At 39.5% G+C, this 27,884-nt stretch overlaps 1 protein-coding gene across 2 annotated transcripts; it reads right to left on the bottom strand.

The window, feature by feature from the left end:
• Positions 1-152: 152 nt before the first annotated feature.
• Positions 153-26,610, bottom strand: adamtsl5 (ADAMTS like 5). Of its 2 annotated transcripts, none has more exons than XM_046840873.1 (14): positions 26,538-26,610; positions 25,794-26,301; positions 20,167-20,239; positions 14,564-14,709; positions 14,335-14,395; positions 11,434-11,539; positions 11,217-11,344; positions 7,832-7,955; positions 7,205-7,288; positions 4,808-4,971; positions 4,453-4,654; positions 2,936-3,058; positions 2,753-2,824; positions 153-1,691 (listed from the first exon to the last, which is right to left on the bottom strand). In XM_046840873.1, the coding sequence occupies exons 2-14, from the start codon at positions 25,811-25,813 to the stop codon at positions 1,363-1,365; spliced, it is 1,632 nt and encodes a 543-aa protein (XP_046696829.1). In that variant the 5' UTR covers positions 25,814-26,301; positions 26,538-26,610; the 3' UTR covers positions 153-1,362. The 2 variants fall into 2 exon arrangements, with proteins under 2 accessions (XP_046696829.1, XP_046696828.1); XM_046840872.1 differs by having other exon boundaries at positions 26,392-26,593.
• Between the last annotated feature and the right edge of the window lie 1,274 nt (positions 26,611-27,884).

The following is a 27,884-nucleotide window of genomic DNA, read 5'->3' as shown; positions in this document are numbered from 1 at the left end:
TTAATAAAATTTGAGCCGTTAAAATGAATTTGTTTTTAACAACGTATTTTTTACAGTCCTAATATATATATATATATATATATATATATATATATATATATATATATATATATATATATATATAAGCAAAATATATATAAGCAAAAACAAAGCACATACTTACATGTAAATATCATGTCTATATATTTCATCATAAATATTATACAAAAAACATTAACTGTATAAAAAAACAACAACATTAAAACCACCTGACTAATAATAATATGGAGATTCTCCTCAGAACAGCTCTGTCCTGTCAAATCCTGGACTCCACGAGAACTCTAAAGGTGTACTATGATGTGATCTGGCACCAAGACGCCAACAACAGCATGTTGTTCTGCAAGGTGGCGCCTTCATTGTTCAGACCAGCACGTCCCACAGATGCTTGATCAGATGAAATTTTAGAGGATAAGAGCGTTTTCGTTGCCGAGTCAATGCTCTTTGTACTGTTCCTCAAACTGTTCCTGAACAATTTTTGCATTATGGATGTGCAGGAATCATAATCCTGCTGAAAGAAGACACTTGAAGCCATGAAGGGGTGTGTTGGTTTGACGAAGTGTTGAGGAACGTGTCAAAGTATGATCTTCATGAATGCCAGGTCCTGAAATTAGACACATTTAGCGCTTCCAACACCACATCAGCTTCAAGAACTGATCATTCACTGCATAGTAAATTTGAAGGCACACAACTCTATAGGATGTTACTGGATGTGCTAGCATGACATTTTTCACTTGAACTAGGAGACCCAAACCTGTTCCAGCATGACGATGCCCCTGTGCACAAAGCAAACTCCGTGAAGATCGGCTTTACATGGAACAACAAATTAGAAGAATTTGAACACCTTTGGGACGAATTTTACCTCTGAATGCACCCCAGGCTTAATTAGTATCACTGACAAATCTCCACAAGCACACTCCAAAATCTGGTGGAACATCTTCCCAGAAGAGTGAAAGTTATTATAACAGCAAATGGGGACTAAATAATGGAAAAATCACAACCCAATCTTATACTCGGATTTTAAAACATTTGTCTATATACAAGGCGACATTAACTTTGATGATAATGACGATAATGATACAAAAAATATGTTTATCTTTGGTATATGCATTTTTTAAAGGTAGGCTATATTCCGCCTAAAGTGCTTCATTTCGTGAGTAACCTTCGTATAACTCTGGAACTCATGACCTCCATTACTTCCTAAAGGATCCCGTAATATCCACAGAAACGCGTTAAAGCCAGCAACATGTCATGTGTCTTATCATGTGTGTCTTTTTCAGAAGCAGGATTAAATATGTGCAAGATGAACACAAGCTCGTGCCTTTTCTACCCTCTCTGGTGAGTTCTCAGTCCCCTATTATTGCAACGATCCTCCAGGGGGCGCAGTAGGCTGTCCTCACGTGGCCGGTAAAGCTGAGCGTAGCTGTCCTCCTCTAGCAGAATGCGATCGAGTGTTTGCTCATGATTCACGTGACGCCTGACCATTAGCACGTACTGATAGCCCTCATCCAGTGGGGGGCAGTCACACCTGTTGGGGGTCCATAGGTATTCCCGGCGTCCCAGACGGAAGCTGTTGCGGTACGTGTGGATAATTTGCACGTCGTATCGTGTCTCCTGGCCAATGTAGACCTTCCCCAAGATCTTGGCTCTGAAGACTGAAAAAATAAATTGTTGGTTGAGTGCAAAAGTTTGTACCCCTTTAGCTCTATTTTTGTCAGTTCGATTATAACTAAAATAGTTAAGATTATAATTATATATTATAGGTGGAACGTTACACAAACTTCGTAAGTAAGTACTTGGGTTTTTATGTCACGGTTCGGTTTAATGTCGATACGTTTAGGGGGAAGAGAAGCAAAACATAAAACTGCGTGTCGTTTTTTATTAACGCAGTTTATTATTATTAACATTTGTGAACCAAACCAAATTTTTTAAACAATTTTTAAATATATTAAAAATAAAACAAAACGCCTGCTTGGTTAAATAATATATAAAATAATATTTTATAATATTTTATAAAAATTAAATAGAATAAAAAAAATGCAATACACTTTTTAATATATTGATTCAGTAATCAGTTAAATTGGAGCAAATTCAATTAATTAAATAAAACGAAATAAATAAATAAAAAAATTACCCATTGTCTGGGTAATACAGAAGTGCACGTTTAACATATACAATTTTCAAAAGATATGCTTTACTTAACTGGGCTACTTATTTTAGCAAACTTTAACAAACTCCTTCGATAAGTAGATTTGTCAGGATCTCCTTTTAAAAGAAATTCTTGAATTTGGACATAAAACGCTAAAGAATCCATATCGCTCGACCGTCGTAAAAACCATGGAAAGCGATCGCGATTTTGCGTGTGCTGAAAACGACGCACTACAAATCGTATTTTCCGGTACGGAGTGAGTACCCATAGCGCTAATTCTAGTTTATTTTTCCATGCTCCTGCCATTGTGGTGTATGTTTTTAAGTATAATACCAATAACTGCGCTCAAAGTGCGAGGTGGAGACCGAACAAACTTGCGTTCGCCCACTCATTACGTCCGTGAGGGAACTTTTAACTGTGTTCCCCACATAAAAAAGGATTTCATTCGATACACACGTGCACCGTACCGAAAGCCCTGTACCGAAACCCTTCGGCACGAATACATGTACCGTTACACCACTAATAGTTACAATTCTAGGTGTATAATGATTTCAAAACAATAATTACCATAATCCTTCTGGCAGTACTGCTTCTGCCGCTCTCCACGCCCCTTCACCTTCCTGCATTTCCCACAGTAACCTGTAACAAAACCGAAGCTGTGTTTTGTATCTGCGAAACCGAAGCTGTGACATTGTGATGAGTCAGAATGAACTGAAGTAAATGCAGCATTGATGATTTACATGTGCTGACCTGTGCTGTGCGTCCGCGGCAGGTAGTTACTGTTCTCATCTCGTTCCAGACGAGGCTGTGGCTGCTGCTGAGTGGGAGGTCTCACAGGAGGTCTCACAGGAGGTCTTCGTCCACCTACTGGACCTAACATAAACCAGTCGCTTGAATTCATAAATCTGCCAACATTTTCCATGAATCGAGACAAAACAAACGGATTTCTACTTGTTTTCATTAAACAAATACTAAAGGCACATGCATGTGCCACATATAGCGATATCGATTTCTAGTCTGATGCGAAATAGATTAATAAAGAATCCATAAATCTTCCTCAGACACAAACACAGGACAGTTTTAGCTTCACATTACATCACATATTTCATTCGATGCTCAGGGAAAAGGGAGCGGCTTGCACGCATTCCACCGTGCCGTCAGGCATGTATGTACAGATATATGTATCGTGAAGACACCGAAAACCATTTCCATGCCCCTATGGAAAGGAATGTGGGTTTAATGTATTAAGATCGTTCTGCACACGGCTCATCAATCATCTTACATGAGAGAAAACGCAGAGCGTGGCCTCGTGTTAACTTAATGCACAATGTACAAATAAAGACAAAAAGAACTGCAGCATCTAGACACCAGGAACGCTGATTAATCATCATACGAGCACTTATGTGCGGAATATTGTTTTTTGTGGAAATAAACGACTAGTGCGATAACAACATGTGTAATCAACATATTTTGTATTGGACACGCTTGCATTAACTCTTTAATCATGACCATTTATCCAATCATGTGGCAGGAGGTACAGTTCATGGAATGTGGTTAGTGTATAAACAAAATATCTGAATCAGAAATTTCTAGAGAACCAATTTCTACAGCTATGCTGAGCAGAAAAGCATTTCAAAATATACAAAATCTCAATAAAACGCCATTATGCCAGCACTTAAGGCTGATGAGCCCCAAAAGCAAAGGATTACAGTTACAGCATTTGGCAGATGCCATTATCCAGAGTGACTTACAGTGATCTCATTTATAGACCTGTGCGTTTAAAGGTTAAGGGCATTGATCAAGGACGCAGCAGTGGCAGTTTGTGGTGCTGGGATTTTAACTTATGACCTTCTAATATCATCTTAACCAAACAGCTACCACTTCCCCAATCAAGATCCACTTCTGAGGCTGAGATTTAAACCCAGCTTTAGATATTCTTCATCCATTTATGGCATTTTGTCTCATTCATATAACTAAGCAGCAAAGTGGTTAAGGGCTTTGCTCAGGGGTACAGAAGTGGGAGCTTGGTGAGGTTGGGATTTGGCCAGACTGGAACCACTAAGCTAACAGTCCTACATACGTCCACATGTATTCATACCCTTGCAGTAACTGGTTTGATCAGAGGCATGATGCAAGCTTGCCCTTTTCCACGTCTACCAATCATCTTTGGTTGATTTTTATAGTTATTATTGTAAAGAACCTTAACTTTTATTTATAATAGTATATGAAACATATTCGTCTGTTTAATAGTATTAAGTGGTTTTCACCCCATGAAGGTTGTGTGGGGACAGGTGGTCTCATCCTGGTAGTGGTAGTAGTAGTGGTGGTAGTAGTTGGCAATTCCCAGGGCAGGAAATTTGATGTGTGGTGATGCCAGTATGGACTCTGCCTTCCGTGATGCATGGCGTAGAGTTCAGGTGGCAGCCAGTACTCATACTCTATTCCAAAATTTCTTACAGTAGATAAAACCTGCAGGCACATTATCAAGGGTCAGTCAGCAGGTCCTAATTATACTCAGACTGCTGGATTGAAATGGGATTAACATTACAAAAGAATTTCGTTTCCCTGTTTGTGTATAGCATCCACCAAAAATGATGACGATACAACCATGGAATCACTCACCATAATGTGAAGGTCCTCCAGTGTTGGCCCGGGCACCTCAAAGCTCTCCCATGTATCGGCTGAACGGCGATACACCAGTTTGGTTCCAGCCACGTTATACTCACCCGGAACACTGATCTTCCAATTCCCATTAATTACAAACTGGGAGTGTCCATTCTGAAGGGCTGGGTCATGCAAGACAAACCATTTTTACATTAAAAAAATTAAAAAAATTCAACCACATTCTGGATAATAACTGTGATATAAATACTGGATAAATACTGTATATATACACACACAAACAATAACAATACAGTTGAATCTGACTCTAACCTACAAACGCAATTCCAAAAAGGTTGGGGCACTGAATAAAATGTGAATAAGACAGAATGCAATGACTTGCTAATCTCACAAACCCGTATTTTATTCACAATAGAACATCGGATGACTTCATTACTTCGTAGTAAAAGAGTCCAGGTGCTGAACTGGTCTGCCTGCAGTCTAGACCTTTTACAATTTCAAAACATTTAGTGCATCATGAACCAAAAAATACAACAAAGGACACCCAGAACTGTTAGAGCAGCTAGAATCATATTTCAGACACATATGGAACAACATTTCTCTTTTAAAACTTCAGCAACTGGTCTCCTCAGTTCCCAGATGTATACGGACAGAGGACATGATGATAAGCAGTAGTAAACATGGCTCTGTCCCAACTTATTTAAAACGTGGTGGAGCCATCAAAAATAAAAATAACCGTATTTTTTCTTTAAAATTGTATAAATACTCAGTTTAAACATTTGATTTGTTTTTGTTTTCTTGTGAATAGAATATGCATGTATCAGATTTGCAAACCACTGCATTCTGTTTTTATTTACATTTTACACAGGGTCCCCATTTTTTTTTGGAATTGGGGTTGTAGCATACTATACAAACCTGACAAGAGAAAACAAAATAGCAACCAGTAACAAAGTACGTGAAATCAAACTAGCAAGCAAACGTGATTCTAGTCTGACTCTGAAGCCAGAACAAACCCAAAAATGGAAAGCAAACTAGCTAGCAAAAAAATAAAAAAAATACAATTAAGCAATTAATGGGTAAACTTGCAGTCTAATTTGCAAGCATAAAAAATGTAATACTCGATTCAATTATTTAAACATAAAAATACTGCAAAAGTTACTTTTGCAACATAAAAAGTAACAACAATTTTAATTTTAATTTTTAAAAAAAATATATTTTAATAAAAATATATATATATATAATTATTATAATATGTAATTATACAGTCTGCCAAACGTGTGGAAATACTGAGTCTTTTATCATTTTTGAAAGTCACATCCATGTTCCTTTTGTTACTAAGCAACAAGCTAGGAAATGTAACCGTATTCATTTTCATCAAACTGTCACCTTATGCAATAACAGTAGTAGTAGCCTGGATAAAATACATGCCGCTCTGTCACATTTCACTTTACAGGTTTCTGTTTATTTTTCGACACAGGGCTTTCAGTCCGGTGCACACGTGTACCAAATGCAATCCTTTTCACGTGCGAAACAGAGTTAAAATCTGACTTCCCTCGGGAACATATTAAGTGGTGGACCGCAAATAAACTTGAAAACAAACACAACAATGCCAGGGGTATAAAAAAGATTCTAGAGTTAGCGCAGTGTCACTGTGGCTACTCGCTCAGTACTGGAAATCCGTTTTGCTTCGTGCATGCATGAAAACGCTAAAGAATCCATAATGCTAGCAATAGCTGCTAACCAGGAAGTGGCTAGCACACACACACACACACACACACACACACACACACAATTATATACATACCTGTATTAACTAAATGGAGTCTAACAAATGTAAACTTTTATTACATTTTAATAACATGTTTTCAGTTATTATATTTTATTTAATCAAATTAATTTGTGGCAATTTAATCGATTAATCAGTTTAATCAATATAATAAAAATTGTATCGTATTAATTTATTCGAATTTATTTTTATAAATATAATATATATCATAATATATAATTATTTATATATTATTTTACCAAGCAGGTAAAATTATTTATAATTATTTTATCGATGTTCACAAATACTTATAATAATAAACTGCGTTAATAAAAAAAGACAAAGCAATTTTATGTTTTGCATTTCTTCCCCTTTAACTGTACCGAAATTTAATTTTGTTTACCTTTACACCCCCAGGATATTGATCTATTTGTTTGGTCAAAGTCGATCTTCATACCATTACATGACCTAATTTGTTGCTTATAAACCAAAGAAACATCTGAGTGTCTCTTAAAAAAAAAAAAAAGACAAGGTGTTTCCAAACTCTTGACAGGCGCTGTACTGTAAGCTACATTTGAATCAAAAACACATTTATCTCCCAGCGAACAGGAACAAAACGACCCTGCTCTAACCTAAATAGTTTTTGCTGTTATCAGTCACTCTGATGTGGGTGGCTCCGGCTGGGATCATGGTGACCTCATTGTATCCAAACGGCCCTGTTGAGAGATAAGAGCGAGGAAAAAAAAAAAGTTGTAACACTGTGCACTGTGTATGAGCACCATCCTGAGACCATATTTATCATTAAATCCACACTCAGTATATACAACATCTATTAGTGTGGGTGTTTTTCTATGGCCCTGTCTTTCTGTAGCCATCCTGTAAACCTTGTTTTTCCTTGTTTTTGCATATGGAACTGTGATGGAGAATTACGGCTTTCTCATCATCAAAAGCACTGTGGTGAAAGTCTTCAAGCTTAGAAATCCAGATGCAGAGAAACATCGAGTTGAAGGACAAAGCTGGTATCATTTCCATCACAATCCCCATTTTCTCTTTTCCAGCATGAAAATGCTTTTTAAAGAAGTCAGTGTATTGTGTGCGGTTTGTGTGCGCGAGTGTGTATCAGTGTGTCCCATAAAAGCACTTCATCAGGAACCTACAGGAACCACAGGATAACAATTCCCAAAACAAATTCCTTGTTAAGTGCAAACATACTTGGCAATAAAGCGCTTCCTGATTCAGAAAATCGTATCGGTACTGACCGAGGTCCTGCTCGCCACTCCGGTAAACACTGCGGTGCTGAAGGCAGGTAGTGTTCTGGCCTCCACACACCATGCAGGCATCTTCCTGCAGCTGGGAGCCAAAGATCAGGTCACACCCTGGTTTCTACACACAAACAAAAAAACTAAGATTAGAAACCCAACAGCCGTCCCTCCCAACTTATCACGACATGCTATTTCAGATGCAGATCACAGCACACCCATCTGAAAGGATTACACTAATCAAGCATTTTATATGGCACCAGTCGAAATCTACATTTACATTACATTTGTGGTATTTGGCAGACACCCTTTCCCAAAGCAACTTACAATTATTCTGCTTAGATAACCGAGTAGTTGAGGGTTAAGAACCTTGTTTAAGGGCCCTTGAGAGGTAGCAACTTAACATTGCTGGCATTGGAAATCATGACCTTTCAATGAGAAGGCCAACATTTTAATCACTAAGCTACCACTTCTAAAATCCTATCGATTTTCCAGGTCTAAAAAGGACGAGAAAATTTCCTATGCTGCATCGAGTCTTTCGAGGTGTTTTGAGCGGCACGAGAGTTTAAAGAGCAGAAGAACATCACTGAAAGACGACGAGAGATCAACAAAACCCTTTGGCAACACGTGCATGATGATCGTCGGAGAACAATCCACGTGATCCTCTCCAGGATTGGCTCATGCCAACTTTGCCCTCTTCATCTGGAAGATGAAGTTGCTCAGAGGTCGCCGTTTTGACACGATTGCAGAGATCCGGCGTGAATCGCAGAAGGTGCTTGAGAGGTTCCGAAAAGAAGACTTCCAGGACACAGTTCAGAAGTGGCAGGAATGCTGGGAGGACCATTTTGAAGGTTATCGTGTGTAAACGTAAATAAATAAGTACTTTCTTGTAAACAGAGTGAGTCTCAAAACCTTTTGATACCCCCTCGTATGTGAATTTTTGACTCAAATGAGTCTTTAGGGTGGTTTGGTGATGCAGAAGGTTGCACTGGGATACCACTTTGATCCCAAACTGATCCAGGATACTGTCTATGTGAAACTTCTGTGCATGACCTACACATGTCTGTATTGTTGTAGGTATTCAGGGCTGGTGCTCTTATCCAGAGTGACTTACATTTATTTCATTCATACAACTGAGCAGTTGAGGGTTAAGGGCCTTGCTTAGTGGTGGGATTTGAACTCATGACCTTCTGATAAGAAGTCCAACATCTTACACCCCCTTCCTCCACAAGCTGCTGTTTTCCCATCCCATGACCATTCTTCACAGGATCACCTACATGGCCATGATAAAGGGCTTAAAGATATACACACGTCTTCACAAGCCATCTTTGGGATTTGAGTAAAATCAAGGTAAGAACAGACGAAATACACGTTGTGCTCTACCAGAATAAACATTCCCTGTTGTACCATGTCTCACCTCACAGCTATTAAATCTGTCATCACATGCAGAGTCCAGTATTCGGTTCAGAAACACGTGTGCTTTTTTATTTTCATTCAAACCCGAGGTCTGATATCTAAATCCTGCACAAAACGTCCGGCGCATTCTCAAGTTCTGCTAGAGAATCAGCGGTCCAATGCAATTTTTACATGTCCAGTGCACGTTGTCTCCATAAGCCAATGATTCATTTGTAAAAAAAAAATAGAAGGATGTGAACCGCTAAAACAGCAACAACAAAAAAAATCCAAACCGAATCCAATCTGGACCGCTTCAATAAGTCCACTACAGCAAAGCGTTTTTTCACGGTCATCCCGCAGCAGATGGTCTGTGGCATGACCTTGGTCTCTATCTGGATCAAACAAAGCTGGGAAAAACATGTTCAGAAAAGGTTCACACAGGAGCCCCGGATCAGAGAGGGTGAGTCAGAAGGAGGAGGAGGAAGGGCCCAGGAAAATTCGAAGAGGGGATTATCAAATCCATAGGGAGGTCTTTACACCCGTCGCTCCCTGGCAACTCCAGTAGCCTATAATTAAACCTCGCTTTCTGTTTCACACTAACCTTCTCACGCACTTGAGCGTAAACTGAAACAAACAGGAAAAGACGCTCTTTCATTCCTTTTTTTTCTCCTCTCTTTCCTTCACCACGTGTACGTGGGATCAACCACCGTGACTTCGATCGGTTGATTTAAATAACCCTTCACGACTGTCGTCAGGGGCCAGTGATTAGAAACATACGGTGTATATCGTAAGTAGATTTCAAGGGTGCGCTCCGTAATCTGGACTCCATCTATCCTGCACCATCAGACCACCTGCTTCTCCTGCAGGTGGTCCTCTGAGTGCCAGAGGACCCTCAAAACACTCACACACTTTTCTCACAGCCCATAAATTCAGCTTCACGTCTGTGTAATATACGCTGCGTCAAGGACTATTTTGAACATGTTTATTAAAAATAAGGATGGGAATGCATGCTGTGACTTCAAGCCTTGGTCTCATAGGTGAGAAGAAGTGAGAAAATATGGAAGAGCATGAATGAGGGGAGCTTTAATGAGGTTCTGGTGAGAAGAAATCCACAATCTCCATATGACACCAAATTGGTATAGTAGAGGGTGAGTATATATGAAAGATGTGATGGACCATTACTGTACTATACTGAGAGCACTGGAAGAAATGGGATAACTTGAACTAGGAGACCCAAACCTTTTCCAGCAGGACAATTCCCCTGTGCACAAAGCAGCTCCGTGAAGATCTGCTTTACATGAGATGGAGTGGAAGATCTCCTGCTATAGAGCTCTGATCTCAACCCTATTGAAGACCTTTGGTATGAACTGGAACACTGATTGCACCCCAGACCTCCTCCTCACTTTTTCTAATGCCCTTGAGCACATCATCTCCACAACATCTAGTGGAACATCTTCCTGAAGCTTATTATAATAGCGAATGGAGAATAAATGTGGAATAGGATGTGCAAAAAAAATAAATGCACATATGTATATTTATGCTGAGGTTCTTGCTTGAGAAGCTGCACCATGACCTGGATCTTTACCCTCATTCAATGCACATGAGCATGTTTCTGGTGGTTAAAACAGTTCTCCACATGCACTAGTTTAAGTGTAGGGGGTGGGATAAGTGATGATGAGTAAGATTTTTGCTCAAATTATAACATCGCTGTAAATGGAATGGAATTAAAAAAATGTTCCTTCATGTGTTTATCTAAATTTATCTAACGAGCATAAAAAAATGTGACGTTACGGAGATTAAGTGGGTGTGCATGAAGAGCTGAGGCTTTCCACATGGCACAGCTGCTTTGCCTCTAGCTAATCTAAAGACTGGGTATGTCACTAACTCATAAAACATACAAAAACGATTATGCATTATCAAAGAAATAAAAAAAGGAGAAGAAGAAGAAAAAAGCCGGAGTAGTGTATTGAAATTGCAGGTTGTCCCTCACCAGGCATTTCCCGTTCACACATTCAGCCCCAGGCTCGGCTGAACAGGGCGTGCCATCCAGGACTCGCCCAAAGTTGTAGTAGAAATTGTGTCCCAAGGCCAAACAGCTGAGCTCACAGGGGTCAGAGCCTGGGACATCAGGACAAACCAAAGGACATTGATGAGGTCACCTTGAGTAAAGCTTGAGGGAGGGAGATTTTCACGCATGCTTTACTGACCTCCATGAAAAGTCGTCCACTGGTAACTGCTCCCAGCAACTAGGGGCTTGTCATCAAAAGCTTTGCATTGTAGTTCTTTGAAGTCTAGAGATCCAGGAGGACATCCCTGTTTAAGATGAACCAGAGGTGTATAAAAGTTATACACACACACACACACACACACACACACACACACACATACAGCCTTCCTGTCTGTACTTGCTCAGGAACTACCTCTGCCCTGCTTTATCAACAGGTTTCGCATCCTTTTTACAGAGCCACCCTGGAGACAGGCGTCTTAGGTTTGAAAGCACATGAAGCACCGATCTTCAACCTTTTGTACACAATGGACCAGTTTGGTTTTGGATAGAATGAAGAATGTAAGAATTATGGAACAAAAATGTTAATGTGAATGATGTGTATTCTTTCCGAGCCTGTGGCGACTGTGGCCAAAAGAAATACTCCTTTAGACGGTATGAGGAACAAAACCTCTAGAGAAACCAGACTCAAAAGGGAAACCCATCCTCATGCTCATCAAGAATGTGATTATAAATTAAGAAAACATTACAAACACCGGCTTATGTTGATTATGAGTAATAACTTGACTTGACTTGACTTCTTTCTACAACCTTCTACAGTCAGTTGGAGTTGTGGAACCAGGAGCTCATAAATTAGCTCAACATCTGAGATCAACTCCCCCATGCCAGAGCCTTTACATGTTCAATGATGGAGAAACAAAAATATATGTGTGCGAGAATGAAAATGTTTAACAATCCTTATTCTCTCTTCCTGTCCCCCCTCTTCTCTCTATCTTCTCTCATGTCCCTTTCTTCTCTTTGGATCTGCCCGATCCGTCCTGACTCCCTACCTCTGTATGGGGTTCTCCTCAATTGGAGACACTTTAAAGCATATAAAGACGGTTCCACATAAACAGCACAAAGATCCATGTAGTTACTGAGCAACGCAAGAACTTTGAAGATGGATTTGGTCTGTAATTCATAGATTTTGTCTGCTACAATGGACCACAGGTTGCATTTAATCACTGAACACCTCAACAGTGTAATGAATGAACATTCGGTGATGAGGATGAGGTTCCCTTTTGAGTCTGGTTCTTCTCAAGGTTTCTTCTTCATGCCATCTCGGGGAGTTTTTCCTTCGCCACAGTCACCACTGGCTCACTCATTAGGGACAAACTTAAAATTATAAGGAACAAACTTCTACATTCTTATAATGGGTCTTATTGCTGTTTTGATATAATGCAGCCTGGGGTTTTGGTTGGGTTTGTGTTTTTAGGGTTGCCAGAACACAGTGTTTTGGGTCCTAATTTTTGGTCAATTTAAATCCAAAAATCTAAAGTATAACTTCTCTATAATATGCTTCTTCTACACTCATCTCAACCGCCCACAACAATGACAAGGCATAATGCATAGGTTCATTCCTAGGTATGAATTATTCATTTATAATCATCTTCTGCACATTTAAAAACAAATCTATTGCCGATTGGTGAAATAATTTATTTCAGGGATTTGTGTAATGATCTGGGAAAACCCATAGAACTCCAAAAATAAATGTAACTAACAAAGGTTTTAGCATGAGGTTGGCTTTTTTAACATCCCATTCCACATTTGGTCACCATTTGCTCTTATAATAACGTTGTGGAAGATGTTCCATTAGATTTTGTGGAGATTTGTGCTCATTCAGAAACACAAGGGTGTTACTAAAGCCAGGTACTGATGGATGTAGGTGAGGTGAGGAGGCCTGGGGTGCAGTCAGCGTTCACATTCATTGTTCAAAAGGGTTCGAGCTCTATAGCAGGAGATCTTTCATTCTAAACAATGTAAAGCATATCTTCATGGAGCTGGATTTGTGCAGAGGGGTGTCTGTCAACTGAAGGGGAAATTTTATGCTACTGCATCCAGAGACATTGTATAAAATTGTGTGTCTCCAGGTTTGTGGTAACAGTTTGAGGAAGACCAAATTTGGACCAGAAATGTCAGGTGCCCCAATACTTTTGTCCGAAACATAAATATATATTTTTTATTAAAAATATTTTTATCCATGTTCTAATCATGAGTAGGTTTTCCACAAAGATTATGTCAGGCCAAATTAAGAGCTAGCTTAACAAATGTGGATGTAAGGCGAAGATAAATACAAAGTTTCGAGACGGGCTCTGTTTACAAGAAAGTACTATATTTATCTACGTTGACACACTATCACCTTCAAAACAGTCCCCTTGCACAGCGATACAGCACTTCCAGCGTTCCTGCCACTCCTGGAAGATGTCCTGGAAGTCTTCTTTTCGAAGCCTCTCAATCACCTACTGCAATCCGCGATCTCCACAGTGATGTTAACAACGGCAACATTTGAGCTGGATTTCCATCTTCGGGAAGAGGGCGAGGTCTGCAGGAGTCTGCAGGCGAGTAGGGTGGGTGCGCAAGTGAGATCATGTTGTTCACGCCGAGAAACTCACGTATGTGGAGAGCTCGGTGACAGAGTGCGCACGTGATCAGAAAAGCAGCTGCACAGCTACCGATCTACACAGAATGATGTCTTTTGGCACACCGACTTGTGTGCTCCCTGTGACTGTGCGTTCATCCTTGTGCTGCCATCTGTTGGCTTGTTACAAAACTAGTCTGGAAACTTTCTGATACCACCTCGTTCATGTCTTTCTTGGTTCTATTTAATTTAAGCAACAAACAATATTTATTGACAACAAAAAAAAAGATTTTATATAAAAAATAAAAGCTGCAATCGGTGCATTGCTATTTTTCAGTGAAACAGGAATAGAAAATTCAATTTTCTCTTAATTGTAGTCTGATTTTAAAGAGTTTTCCCAGGCCACTACATATACGCTTTACTGATTAAAAGCCAATAACCGGCACGATAATTCCAAACTTACTTAATGCTTAACATTTATTATACCTTAGTGTTGCAGATCTTATACTGCCTGGGATCTCCCAAACATTGTCCTCCAACTGTATTCCTTAAAAAAACACCATAAAATACATGTAATATGTTTAATATGACTTACTGCAACTTATTCTACATATCCACTGGACAAAGTTTGAAATAAATCTTAATAATGGATTTTCTATATGTCTGATTCGTACAGCATTCTTTTAGATGCAACCTTGTGACAGCAGTGCCATACCTGTAGATGCAGGTCCGTCTGCGGATGGATGCTCCTCCCCCACAGGAGCGAGAACACTCTGACCAAACTCCCCACGAAGCCCATTCACTCTTAAAAAACGACTGCCGAGGGACCCGAGATGGACGGCCAACACGTGTGCTCCGAATCTATCAAACACAAAAAACTGGGTGTAAGAGATGAATAAAAATGTGCTAAAAAGACCGTGGACAAATTATATATTTATTCATACATATAAAAACATACAAAAAAGTGCAAACAAAGCGCTACTTTAAAATTCATTGAGCATTCTGGGTTCATTTAGTCAATCACAGGAACACATGCCAATCATGGGTGTAAAGTATGCAGAAGAGGGCAGATAGCACTTTGCGTTGTAATGCAGCAAGAGCAGCATTTTGAAAGGATGCAGTTGAAAGGAAACTTGTTTTAGCCTTCACCTCCCTGAAGTATTTTCATTTGAGAAAACTTTTACTTGAACTTCACTACATTATGAAGTCGAATATTTTACTTTTTACTCCATTTTGCAAAATCAGTTGAACAGATAAAAAATAGTCAAATACGCAGCAATCCACCAATCAGGATCGAGCGCACGCTCTGTTTTAAACTTGTTTTGATTGCTGCTTTCTTGGTATCTACTGATCAACAACATACAGTTCAACGTCAGTTCAACATCAAGCAGAACATTTACAGAGGAATAAATGATGGAAGAAACCCGAACTGGCCACAACACACATGACCTCATTTGTGCGATTGTTTTTTTAAGTAGATGAAAAGAAGGTTTTGGGCTCATGATCTCTTTAATTAGAAATCAATCAGCGTTTGAGTCATTAATATCATTCTATTAATAGATAAGTGTGCTGAGAGTCACATTCGAGTCTTTTTACATAAACTGAGTTGATTAATTCATAATACATTTGAAAGCAAAGACTTTTGCACTTTTACTCAAGTGAAAGTTTAAAAGGACACTTTTACTGGAGTCACATTTTACTGATTGTATCTCTACTTTAACTCAACTACATTGTTTGTGTCATTCATCCACCACTGGTGCTTGGTATCTTCTTGTATAATAAGGTGGAGCTTTAAAGGGTGGGAAACAGCCAGGAATAAAAATAAGGAGAAATACAACAATTTAAATTATATTTACAAAGATAAAAACCCAATAGACTATAAACCGTTCAGCTTAAACAACTACGTTTTTTGCAATATTATTTCACATTTTCTGTGTAACGGTTGCAAGTAATCCTGAGGATTAATAGTAGATCCTCTTCAGCTGATCAAAGTGATTGAGATGGGCTGTATGACATCAAGAGATTAGCAATGGGGACTTAAGACCCTAAGGGCAGCTACTAGCAAACCTCCGCTTGATACGTATTAATTGAGCATGTTGAATAAAAAAGGTGCTTTTATGCTTGTCACATGTACTTTAGGGTCTTGCTCAGGGGCCCTAAGGGTGGCAGCTTGGTGATACAGGAGCTTGAACCCCCGACACCTACAACAAACCAGCTACACAATTCAGTGACCGGTCTCATGTCCAGGGGTGGGAAAACAGTCCTGAGGGGGAAGTGGGAGATCAGTGGTCAGAAGGTTGTGAGTTCAAATCCCACCATCACCAACAAGCTACCACTGCTGGTCCCTTGAGCAAAGCCCTTAACCCTTACAGTTACACTGGATAAGGGCGTTTGCTAATTTGCTAATTGTTCTACATGTATTGCTTCAGGGTCTGATAAATCTCAATTAATGGCAACAAATTGCTAAAAGGTTTCTAAATAATATATTAGACCAAGCCGGTTCTAAACCAGTTCTATTTTACGTTTATTGCAATTTGGCTAATATACTAGTTAAGAATATTATGGATAAACTATTAATCATTTCCTATTCAGTAGTACGGCTCAATCGACACGTCTAAGCACTAAGCAGAGCCACGTTGCCACTAAGCTATTGTATGTACCAGTATGTAGCATTGCTATAGCATTTCCTCCCCTGTAGAGGCGAATTAATCGTCATGTTGGATAACATTACTGTGCCGTTCTCAAATCCGTCTCTGGCTATGATCCGAGACAAACAGGCAGCGAGGGATCGAGACGAGACAGCAGCTTTCATCAGGTCCCTGGGGCCACCCCGATTCCATCACATACGCATATTTGTGTGTGTGTTCACGTGAGAAGAGCGTGGAAGCCAGGATTTCACACCCTCTCATGTCTGTCAATTAAAACAACCTCACACACAGCTTCTTCACTTAAAGAAATTACACCCATTTATACATACATTCATATATATATATATATATATATATATATATATATATATATATATATATTTTAATATGTATATATATGTGTGTGTGCTTTCTGAGCATCGCATTCCACATTTAGTCCCAATTTGCTGATATAATTTGCTCCTCTCTTTGTGGGAAGATGTTCCACTTGATTTTGAAGAAGTGTGCTTGTGGACATTTGTGTTCATCGGCCACAAGGGTGTTAGTAAAGTCAGGTGATGGAGGTGAGGTGAGGAGGCCTGTGGTGCAGTAAGTGTTCACATTCATCTCAAAGGTGTTTAGTAGGGTTGAGTTCAGAGCTTTATAGCATGAGATCTTCCACTGAAACCCATGTTTTGTGCACAGGGGCATCACCATGCTGGAACAGATTCGGGTTTCTGAATTCACGTGAACGCAAAATTGTTTTATTACGCTTTTAAAGACGTCCTGTACAATTTTGTGCTAACAGTTTGGAGAAGAACCACATGTATCAGGAAAGGTCAGGTGAGCCAATACTTTTGTCCATATAGTGTATATATAAAACAGCTTGAACGTAAATGTAATCTATTATGAAGAATATAAAGGGTGTGTGGAATGCAATATAAAAAGCAGCAGTAATGTAGAACAACTCAGGCACCTTCATACATGCGCATACATTTGTTCTCTATTAGAACACACACACACACACACACACACACACACACACACACACACACACAAACAAACACGTACATAAAATAGGTAATCAATCCTGAATCATCATTATATAATACACTATATCTGTATAATATACTGATAACGACTGATTTGGGCTCCTGGTCTCCTCTTGGGAAACCGTGAAATGACATGAAACTGCACTAACATGCTCAGCCTGGAGATTTATATCTGCAGTCAATGACTTTCTATTGTAGCGTGACCTGCGAATGGCCTCATTAAAGTGCCAAAGACTCAAATTAGTGTTGATAACAAACCGCCATGGGGCCAGTGGGCAAGCTGGATTAATGAAATTGACCTTTAACCTTCGGAATGGGAGTTTTTCCCCCCCGTGGGACAATGTAGCTGGAGACATCCTGACTTCTTATTGGATTGGATTGGGCGAGAGGGAATTCGAGCGTGACGGAGGCCTGTTAAGAAAACACACGACTTGATTTTTGAGATTGCCATTCCACATATAGCCCCGATTTGCTCTTCACTCTTCTGGAAAGATGTTCCACTAGATGTTGGAGTGTGTTTGTGAAGATCTTCGTGACCATTTAAGATACAAGGGTGTTAGAAAAGTCAGGTACTAATGTAGGTGAGGTGAGGAGGCCTGATTCATTGTTCAATAGGGAGGAGATCAGAGCTCTATAACAAGCCACACATGATCTTCCAGTCCAACCCATGTAAAGTATTTCTTCATGAATCTGTCTTTCTGGAACATCATGCTGGAACAGGTTTGGGCCTCCTAATTCGAATGATAGGGAAACCACATATGGCGTCCCAATACTTTTTTACATACACATATATTTGTTTTACCTTTTTTTTTTTTTTTTTTTTTTTAGTTTCTCAGATCAGAAAATTTTTTTTAAAAACTTATTGTTACATTTTTTAATACCGTAATTGACAAAGATTTTTATTTTGAACATAAATAAGCCGCACCTGTCTATAAGCCGCAGTGTCTACATTGAAACTAATGAACTTTACACAGGGTTTAATGAAAGACAGTGCCTGTTACACGGCTTGTATCTAAACAGTAGCCTACCAAGAAGGTCATTGTTCACTGTCTTCCTCCTTCCTTTCACAATGATTTCTCTCGAGAGTTTATCTTTCGGCATCGTCGTGAGATTAAAAATCACCATCGGTGAAGCTTTTCTCCCGATGCCGTGCAGCTCAGAACACAGGTAAAGTGTGTTTTTTCATGCCCGGTTGTTTTCAGCGTGACGAATGATTCTCATTTCCTGTAGACAGTCCGAGTGAGCGGCAGGTCAAACGTCAGAGGAACATCATCCATATTTATGATGTGGTGCGGCCCGATTCAGTGGGAGCGCATCTGATTTAATATAAAGAGTTTCATTGGTTCACCTGAACCCGTTCTGAAATTTCATTGGTCTAATGTTATGGGGCTCAGTTTTTTGGCTTGAAGTTTGTGAAACCGGGAAAAACCTGGAAAAATCCATAAATTAGCCGCTTCATTGTTTAAGCCGCGGAGTTCAAAGCGTGGGGAAAAAGTAGCGGCTTATAGTCCGGAAAATACGGTACATTGACTTAATTAATTGTATTTTTGCTGTTTTATAAATTTTCAATCGTTTATGATGTCTTCTTTCGGCTGCTCCCATTAGGGGTTGCCACAGCGGATCATCCGTCGCCATAACCTCCATTGAATGTCACTAACGAAAGGTGAGTGAACGGCATCAAATCAACCAATAATAAAAGTGTGAATCTTTCCGGTCTCTTGCAACTAATATAAATAAAATATGCAATCAAATAAATACTTTCGTGCTGCTAAACATTTATAGATGACGTACAGAAGAAATGATCCTTCTGCTTTTTCAATCATTATATTACAAACCGTAGTTTACATCGGGAAAACCGCGAATCCTGAGCCGTCATACTGACAACAAGAATATAGATTTTTTTTGTGAACAATAAGAAAAGGACTTCTGATGGAAAAAGTGGTTATTATCAAATAATTTTAAGAGATGAACAAAGTATTTTGAGAAAGTAAAGGCTTTTGTGCACTTACTGGTTTGCAATTATTACGAATGATTTGAGAAATGCTTCAGAGTAACTGAGAAAATGTGTGTGTGTGTGTGTGTGTGTGTGTGTGTGTGTGTGTGTGTGTGTGTGTGTGGTGGGGGTGGTTTAACAAGAGGAAGGCAATAAATTCAACTGTCTACAAACAGCCTGTCCAACACCTGCCACTTAAACCATACGGAAAGAGAACGTAGGAAGAGTCACTGTTTTAAACCTCTCTTGCAAGTTCCTGCTGACAATCAAGTAAATAGAGAGAGAATTTTTTCCTCCGCAGCTCAACCTTGTCTGACAGCCAAACAATCAGCGATGAAAGACTGCAGTGATGCACCGATGAACTATTAGGCTACAGTTCTGACAGGAGGAACTTGCCAGGCAGAATATACTATTACCGCTATTAGCTTTCAAACATCATCCTAAAAAAACGCCTGGCTGAAGGCAACTGATGGAAGCAAAATTTGTTTTAAATATTGGGCCAATGATTGGAAATGAGACACTATCAAGCGTAATTACGAGTGATCGTGATATTTAAAGATAAACGGTGTTGGAGTCGAGAGTCGAGCCGTTGTCCAGCGTCACTCAGGAAGAGTATGATGGAAAAGAAGAAGCGGTGTTATCTTACTTGCTGGGATGACAGGCAATCCGGGGACGTCAACAGCATAACAAGGGTGAGCGCCTGGGACAGAGACAGTTTCCTAGAAACAGACCAAACAAACAATGTCAGCCTATTACAAACCATTCAGGCCTTGATTATGGAGAATTCATACCCAGGCATGCTTCACTGAAACCTCTTAACAATGTAATCAGTGTCATTAAAGCTCATTATGGCACTGAGTTAAAAATAGGAAAAAAAATAAGGATGATCTCAAAGCTGAATGAAGAGACGCCCTTTAGGACATTTATTTATAAAGCTGTGAGCATATAAAAATTCTGCAAATTGTTTCCTGTTATTAGGAGCTGGTGCTTAAAAATGCCTTCAGAGAAGTTGTGGTCCATTATTTGATACCAAGCATTAGACATATATGTTTGTTTTTTTTAATTCCTTGTTACCAAGGCAATTTCTATAATGTCTTCCTGAAAAATAAAGAAATATATACAAGTTATTAGGACTAAACATATAAGATACTCTGCATATTTGTTGCTGTTCATACGTCTTTAACTACTCAATACAATAGGCTTAGCTTGATGATAATGATCCTGTCTCTATGTATTAGCATGATGGACTATATGGACAAAACTACTGAGGACACCTGATTCTTCCAGCCATATTTTGTCCCTCTCCAAACTTTTACCTCAAACTTAAAGGCACACAGTTTTATGGGATGTCTTTGGATGCGGTAGCTGGAACTTGAACTTGAGACCCAAACCTGTTCCAGTATGACAAAGTCAGCTCCATTAAGGTATGCTTCACATGGGTTGCAGCGGAAGATCTTCTGACATAGAGCAGTCAAGTCAAGAACAATGAATGTGAATGCTGTCCTCGTAGCTGAATAAGCACAAATCACCACAAAATCTAGTGGAACATCTTCCCAGAAGAGTGGTGATTATTATGACAGCAAATGGGGACTAAACATGGATTTCACTTCACACTACATCTTACAGTATCTGCTAAAGAGCAACATTTATCTTATAACCTATATATCCTCAATATCCACTTTAATAGGAACACCTGTACACCTGCTCATTCAAGCAGTCATCCAATCAGCCAGTCATGTGGCAGAGGTACAATACACAATATCATGCAGATACAGGTCAAGAGCTTCAAGTCATCTCGAGGATTTGTCATTTCAACATTTGAGTATTTCAGAAACTGCTGCGATTTTTGCACACGAAAGTTGATACAAAGGATGAAGCAAAAAACAAGGAATAAACAATGAGAGATAATAACAGAGGTCAGTAGAAAATAGTCAGGCTGATCTGAGCTGCCAGGGAGGATATTGGAAGCTACATATTCACTCAAACATGGTGAGCAGAAAAGCAGCTCACATAAAACATCAAAACCTAATGGGGGATGAACAGAAAACCACATCGAGTTCCCTTCAGTCAAATGTCGGCCAAGGGCAAGAATATTTTTTTATACAAAATAGTATATATATATATATATATATATTTTATTATTATGTATTATGTGTACATTATTATTAAAGTGGTGGACGAAGTACACAAACCATGTAGTTGAGTTACACTCGGTAAAAGTAAAAATTTGCAACTAGCAGCCGCTATTAACTTTAAAATGTCTAAAATTAAAAATAGATAAACTCACTACGTGGCTTTTGCATTTTGTACATAAATACACTGAGTTTTATATAGTTATAATATGCAAAACATCTAATAAGAAAAAATAAAGTTTTTTAATCCGATTAATAATTTATCAAATGAATCGTTAGTTGCAGCCCTAGTTTTTATAACTGCGTAGCGTCTATGGGAATCACGTGACGAAACAACAAACAACTTGGACTAGAACAGTTGAGAGGTAAACTACTCAATTCTGTTTCCTGTACATAACCTATGGAGTTTTTGCGATGCTTTGACTCATCACTACAGCGTATGAGGAAGCTGGGTCAAACCACAGAGTCAGCCATGATACCGTGCCCCTAAAGCAGAGAGGGTAAAGGGCCTTGCTCAAGGGCCCAATAGTAGCAGCTTGAACCCAGACCTTCTGATCAGATCTATTGAGCCACTACTACTAAGCTGGGACAAAAAAACATAATTACACGGTCATAAAAGTAAATAAAGTGCATGACTTCTTGCTGTATGTATTGATGCCACATGGTTGGCAGGTGTACATGTGTAAAAGTCCCGTGTTTGTGTGTGTGTGTGTGTGTGGTTAGTATTGTGATCATCAGCGACTTCTGCTTGTCATCTTTTGTTAGATGCAATACGGTGAATAATTTCACATCCTGATTGTTCTGGGTTTCTGCTTAAATTTCAGTTTGTTTAGGAAGATTTGAGCTTTTAGATTTTAGTCTCCTACTGTGTTCTACTGAACAATGCAACTGCTAGAAGGCAAGAAAATATCTGACAAAAATGAGACGCCTCATTAACAATGACCCTTTGACCCTGGGTCACTGGCGCACCATCAATAACACCTAATGATTCTGTCTGACCTGCCATGACGATCATGTCCCATGAGTGATGGAACCAAGGTCAAGAATTCCCTTCAAGATCATTAACTTCTACATTTAAGGAGAAAGCTGACTCCCAAAGCCCTTTTCTTATTTTCACTATACATTACATAGCATCTATACAATCCAATCCTTGTGTACTGGGTAAATATGACGTATATGTCCTTTGAACATTCCACATTTAGTCCCCATGTGCTGTTATTATAACGTTCACTCTTCTGGGAAGATGTTCTACTAGATTTTGTGGAGATTTGAGCTCATTCAGCTTAAAGGGCGTTGTTGGCTGGAATCCCAACAATTTAAGGTGTTAAGATTGAGGTCAGAGCTCTATAGCAGGAGATCTTCCACTCCAACCCATGTAAAGCAGATCTTCATGGAGTTTGCTTTGTGCACAGGGGTATTGTCATGCTGGGAAAGGTTTGGGTCTCCTGGTTAAAGTAAAAGAAATACATTCATGCTACTACATCCAAAGGCATCCGATACAATTGTGTGCTTCGGACATTATGGGGAGAGTTTGGGGAAGAACCAGATGTAGCAGGAAAGGTCAGGTGACCCAATCCTACTGTCCATATAGGGTATAATGTGTATATATATATATATGGTATAGTACGTCAATGGTACAGGACGTCTTTAGATGTGCTATAAAAAAATTAGCATTTACTTAAACTTGAACCCGAACCTGTGAGCTCCTTGAAGATCTGGTTTACATGCTTCAGAGAGGAAGCTCTTGCTGCATACACATCTGTATTACCCAAATAAGGTCTAACCGATGTAAACTATTTAATTACATTTTTCCATTTATTTAATTTTATTTAATTAGTTTAATTTGTGCTAATTTAATGTAATGTAAAATGTGTGTGTGTGTGTGTGTGTAGATACATGCACACATCTTTAAAAGTATAACAACTACTTCCTGTACATGAATCCCACTGAAACCACGTCCTGATTCTGTCTTTTAATCATGGAACGTTTATGTGAACTTGTGAAAAGTTTCTCCCACTGATTGCAGGACTAAACGAGCCAAAAACTCTTTACTGCATGTGAAAACTCATGTTTTTCTTCCTGGCAATATTGTCCTCACACTCACTTTAGAAAAAAGTCTCAGTAGACCGCTTAAAGCTTATACTCGGTCTTATCTTTTTACAGTTCCAAACAGTTCTGTTCCCAACAGGTTCTTTTCGACCGTGTACCAGAACGGTTGCCACCCACGATATATATCTCCCTCACACACTCCAGTGATCAGACACAAATCCGAAGAGCCGCTGTTTATCCACAACATTCTGAAATGTGTGTGTGTGTGTGTATGTGTGTGTGTGTGGGGGGAAATCCATGAGTCTTCAGATTGGTTCTCGCTGTGAAGCAAAGCCAGGAGGTCTTGATATATGGACACCTGACTTTTCTAGCCATATGTGGTTCTTCCTCAAACTCGACTCTGAAATAGTAACAAAAAAAGACAAAAACAACGCTTTGCACTAAGATTGTGACCATTTCAAAAATCAACACGCACACTATGTTGCCAAAAGTATTGGGACACCTGAGGTTTTTCCAGCCATAAATGGTTCGATCCCACATAAATCTATAAGATGCCTTTGGATGCCGGAGCATAAAATGTTCCCTTTACTTGAACTAAGAGACCAAACCTGTTCCAGCATGACTATACCTCTATAAGCTCTATGAAAAGATATGCTTTACATGTTTTGGAGTGTAAGATCTTTTGATATTGGACACATTTGGGATAAAGTGGAATGCTGACTTTTTTTTTACATTTTTTGGGCATTAGAATAAATAAAAAATCTGCACTAATGATTTCCATTAATTCATTGTTTCCCACTTTAGAGTTCATTAGTGTAGGTGAAGGAAATGCCCGAAAGAAAGTCACAGCATGTTCAGTCTAAGACAAAAGGCACAACATGGAAGTGCACAGAGAGACATGCTGCATATTTGAGCTAAATTGAGGTCAAAGGCTTCGCCGGGTCGAAAGGCCCGACGCTAAAACGCTGTGACGGGGTCATAAACCTCAGAACGTTAACTTTAAAGGGAGTGCAGAGTGCAAAGGTGCAGAGAGCAGGTGAATAGGTGACGTCTGCTCTCAGTGGAACCTGAAGAAGACAGTAGTGAGCTCTCGGATCAGTCTTATACTGCGTGTATTTATCAATCCTACATCTGTAAGAATGTTCATTCACTTTTAGGTTTAAATCATCAGCAGCTCGACGAATCAGTATCTCTGGTATTGGAAATGTTCTCCAGGAACCACCAGGATTTTTTGAAGTATAAATGAAATTCTAGCCACAAGTGGTTCCTCGCCAATGTGGATCTCTTTGGAGTTCCTTCGCCTTAACTACAAGACCCAAACCTGTCCCAGCATGATAATGCAATGAAGATACATAGCTTGGAGTGGAAGATCTCCTGCTATAGAGCTTCAAACCTATTAACCAAAGAATTGGAATGCTGTCTGCTCTTCAGGCTTCATCACATCACCTATTTTTTTATTTATTTTTCTTTGTAGAGCACTTCTAACAATGGACATTGTCTCAAAGCAGCTGTAAGTTGGTCCCTAATTAGCGGACCAGTGGCATCTGTTGTGAAGGAAAAACTCCCTGAGATGGCATGAGGAAGAAACCTTGAGAAGAACCAGACTCAAAAAGGAACCTCATCCTCATTACAGTTACTTCATAGTTGAGGTGTTCAGTGATTGAAGTTTAAATACAGAACTGCTCAGAACCGGAGTCCTGAGCCGATGGTGCAGACTGATGATATTAAATAGAGTCTCAAAGTTCTTGAGTTGCTCAGTAACTTCATGGATCTTTAGGCTGTTCATGTTGAACCATCATCAGAAAGAACATCAGCGTCCACGATAGATAGTTGAAAATTGGAAACGTATTTCTGAGAGTTCATGAGATGAGAGAACACACTAGCATTGCAATGAGGAGGTGAAAAAGAAATCTATATACATCTTCTGGTGAACTGGAACAGTCAGCTCTATTCATACATGGTAGAACAGAAGCCACATGTGCTGGACTGAAAAGAATATCTGGACATCTGGATTGATGCTTCATCTCTGCTCACTCCAAGCATTTTCTTTATTATATCCAAATACAATCAAAAAGCTTTTAAATACACTTACCTGCAGTCCTGTTTTGGCATCCTAGCTCCTTGGCAGGTCAATCACAATGTCATTAATCTTCTACACATCAAACATCGGTTAGAAGTTCAGAGAATTGCAGGATCATGGGATGGTGTTTCTTCTCCACCAAAAACATTACATCCATAACGCATCCATAAACACGTTTCTTGGTGTTCGGTTGGACCGAAAGTCCAACATCTTCTCAGTCCAGCATCTGAGGGTGTACATGAATGTAGAAGATCCAAAACAGGGGGCGGTGTGCAACCAAGTATTTAGGAGGAAATCATTCTAGGTTTTTTAGAAGGTATAAAAGTGCCAGGTGCTCTTCTTCCAGTCGGTCTAAACCAGTCCAGCTTCAACTCCCCATGACAGCAAGCAGCTGATCAGTGGAAAACACCAGATGGAGCAGGAGAGGAGAACTTGGCATCAGGACCACCAACAGATCTCCTTCCGAATCTAGTGGTGCTTTAATTCTCCTTAGCTGGAGGGTGTGTTGTGCTGTATGGATCTGAGGAATTGAAGAAATTGGTTAACATCAACACAATTCAATTCAATGCTAATACAGAACACATCTGTATGAAATAGAACTATCACTTACAGATGTTCATTGTTGAAATGCAACCTGCTCCGTACAAGTTCTGTACCAAAACGGTTTTAACAGGTAGAAAAAAGTTCATAAAGCAGTAATAAAGACACCCAGCTCTTCCAAAGGATTTCACCAACGTGTATTCCGTGCACGTTTACCTGCAGTGAGGAACTCAGAGCGCCGCCGCTCCTCACCTGAAACTCCGCTCACTGCTACTCGGCTCCACTCCGGGTTGCCAGATAACACCGGTTTCACCATTCCCTTAAAGTGGCGGCCCACACCTACACACCTATACCTTCAGTGGTGTTCTACCTGAACAAATCCACCTCTTAATGCATAATTATTATACCACGGCTACAGAAGCCATCAGAATGACAATGGCATTATTAAAAAAAAACAACCTGGTAAACTCAATTCAACGCGGCTCCTTTCACTGTAGCCGCAGCCTCATCACCTACATACAGTGGTGTGAAAAAGTGTTTGCCCCTTCCTGATTTCTCATTTTTTTGCATGTTTCTCAGACATTAATGTTTCAGATCATCAAACTAATTTAAATATTAGTAAAAAATAACACAAGTGAGCACGACATGCAGTTTTTAAATGCAGGTTTTTATTATTGAGAGAAAACACAATCCAAAACTACATGGCCCCGTGTGAAAAAGTTAAAATTGTGGTTTATCACACCTGAGTTGAATTTCTCTCGCCACACCCAGGCCTGATTACTGCCACACCTGTTCGCAATCAAGAAATCTCTTAAATAGGACCTGCTTGACATGAAGTAGACCAAAAGATCCTCAAAAGCTAGACATCATGCCGAGATCCAAAGAAATTCAGAAACTAAGGAGAAAGAAATTAAATGAGGTCTATCAGTCTGGAAAAGGTTATAAAGCCATTTCTAAAGCTTTGGGACTCCAGAGAACCACAGTGAGAGAAATTATTCACAAATGGCAAAACATGAAACAGTGGAGAACTTTCCCAGGAGTGGCCGACCGACCTAAACTACCCCAAGAGCACAGTGACAACTCATTCAAGAGATCATAAAAGACCCCACAACCACATCCAAAGAACTGCAGGCCTCACCTGCCTCAGTTAAGGTCAGTGTTCATGACTCTACCACAAGAAAGAGACGGGGCAAAAATGGTCTGCATGGCAGAGCTTCAAGACGAAAACTGCTGCTGAGCAAAAATAACTCGTCTCAGTTTTGCCAGAAAACATCTTGATGATCCCCAAGACTTTTGAGAAAATACTCTGTGGACTGACGAGACAAAAGTTAAACTTTTTAAAAGGTGTGTGTCCCATTACATCTGGCATAAAAGTAACACCGCATTTCAGAAAAAGAACATCATACCAACAGTAAAATATGGTGGTGGGAGTGTGATGGTCTGGGGCTGTTTTACTGCTTCAGGACCTGGAAGACTTGCTGTGATTAATGGAACCATGAATTCTGCTGTTTACCAAAAAATCCTGAAGGAGAATGTACGGCCATCTGTTCGTGACCTCAAGCT

The sequence above is a fragment of the Silurus meridionalis genome, chromosome 26, assembly GCF_014805685.1.
Source record: "Silurus meridionalis isolate SWU-2019-XX chromosome 26, ASM1480568v1, whole genome shotgun sequence".
Classification (NCBI taxonomy): domain Eukaryota; kingdom Metazoa; phylum Chordata; class Actinopteri; order Siluriformes; family Siluridae; genus Silurus; species Silurus meridionalis.
The sequence above is the reverse complement of the archived record's forward strand: the minus strand, read 5'-3'. Positions and strand labels throughout refer to the sequence as shown.

What these genes read in the sequence shown, in the direction of transcription:
- adamtsl5 (XM_046840873.1), bottom strand. Translation starts at nt 25,813, where the DNA reads ATGCCAAAACAGGACTGCAG. An exon ending in ATGCCAAAACAGGACTGCAG is followed by an intron (nt 20,240 to 25,793) that starts GTAAGTGTATTT and finishes GTCTGTTTCTAG; the next exon opens with GAAACTGTCTCTGTCCCAGG. An exon ending in CCCCACACAACCTTCATGGG is followed by an intron (nt 3,059 to 4,452) that starts GTGAAAACCACT and finishes GGTTTATGTTAG; the next exon opens with GTCCAGTAGGTGGACGAAGA.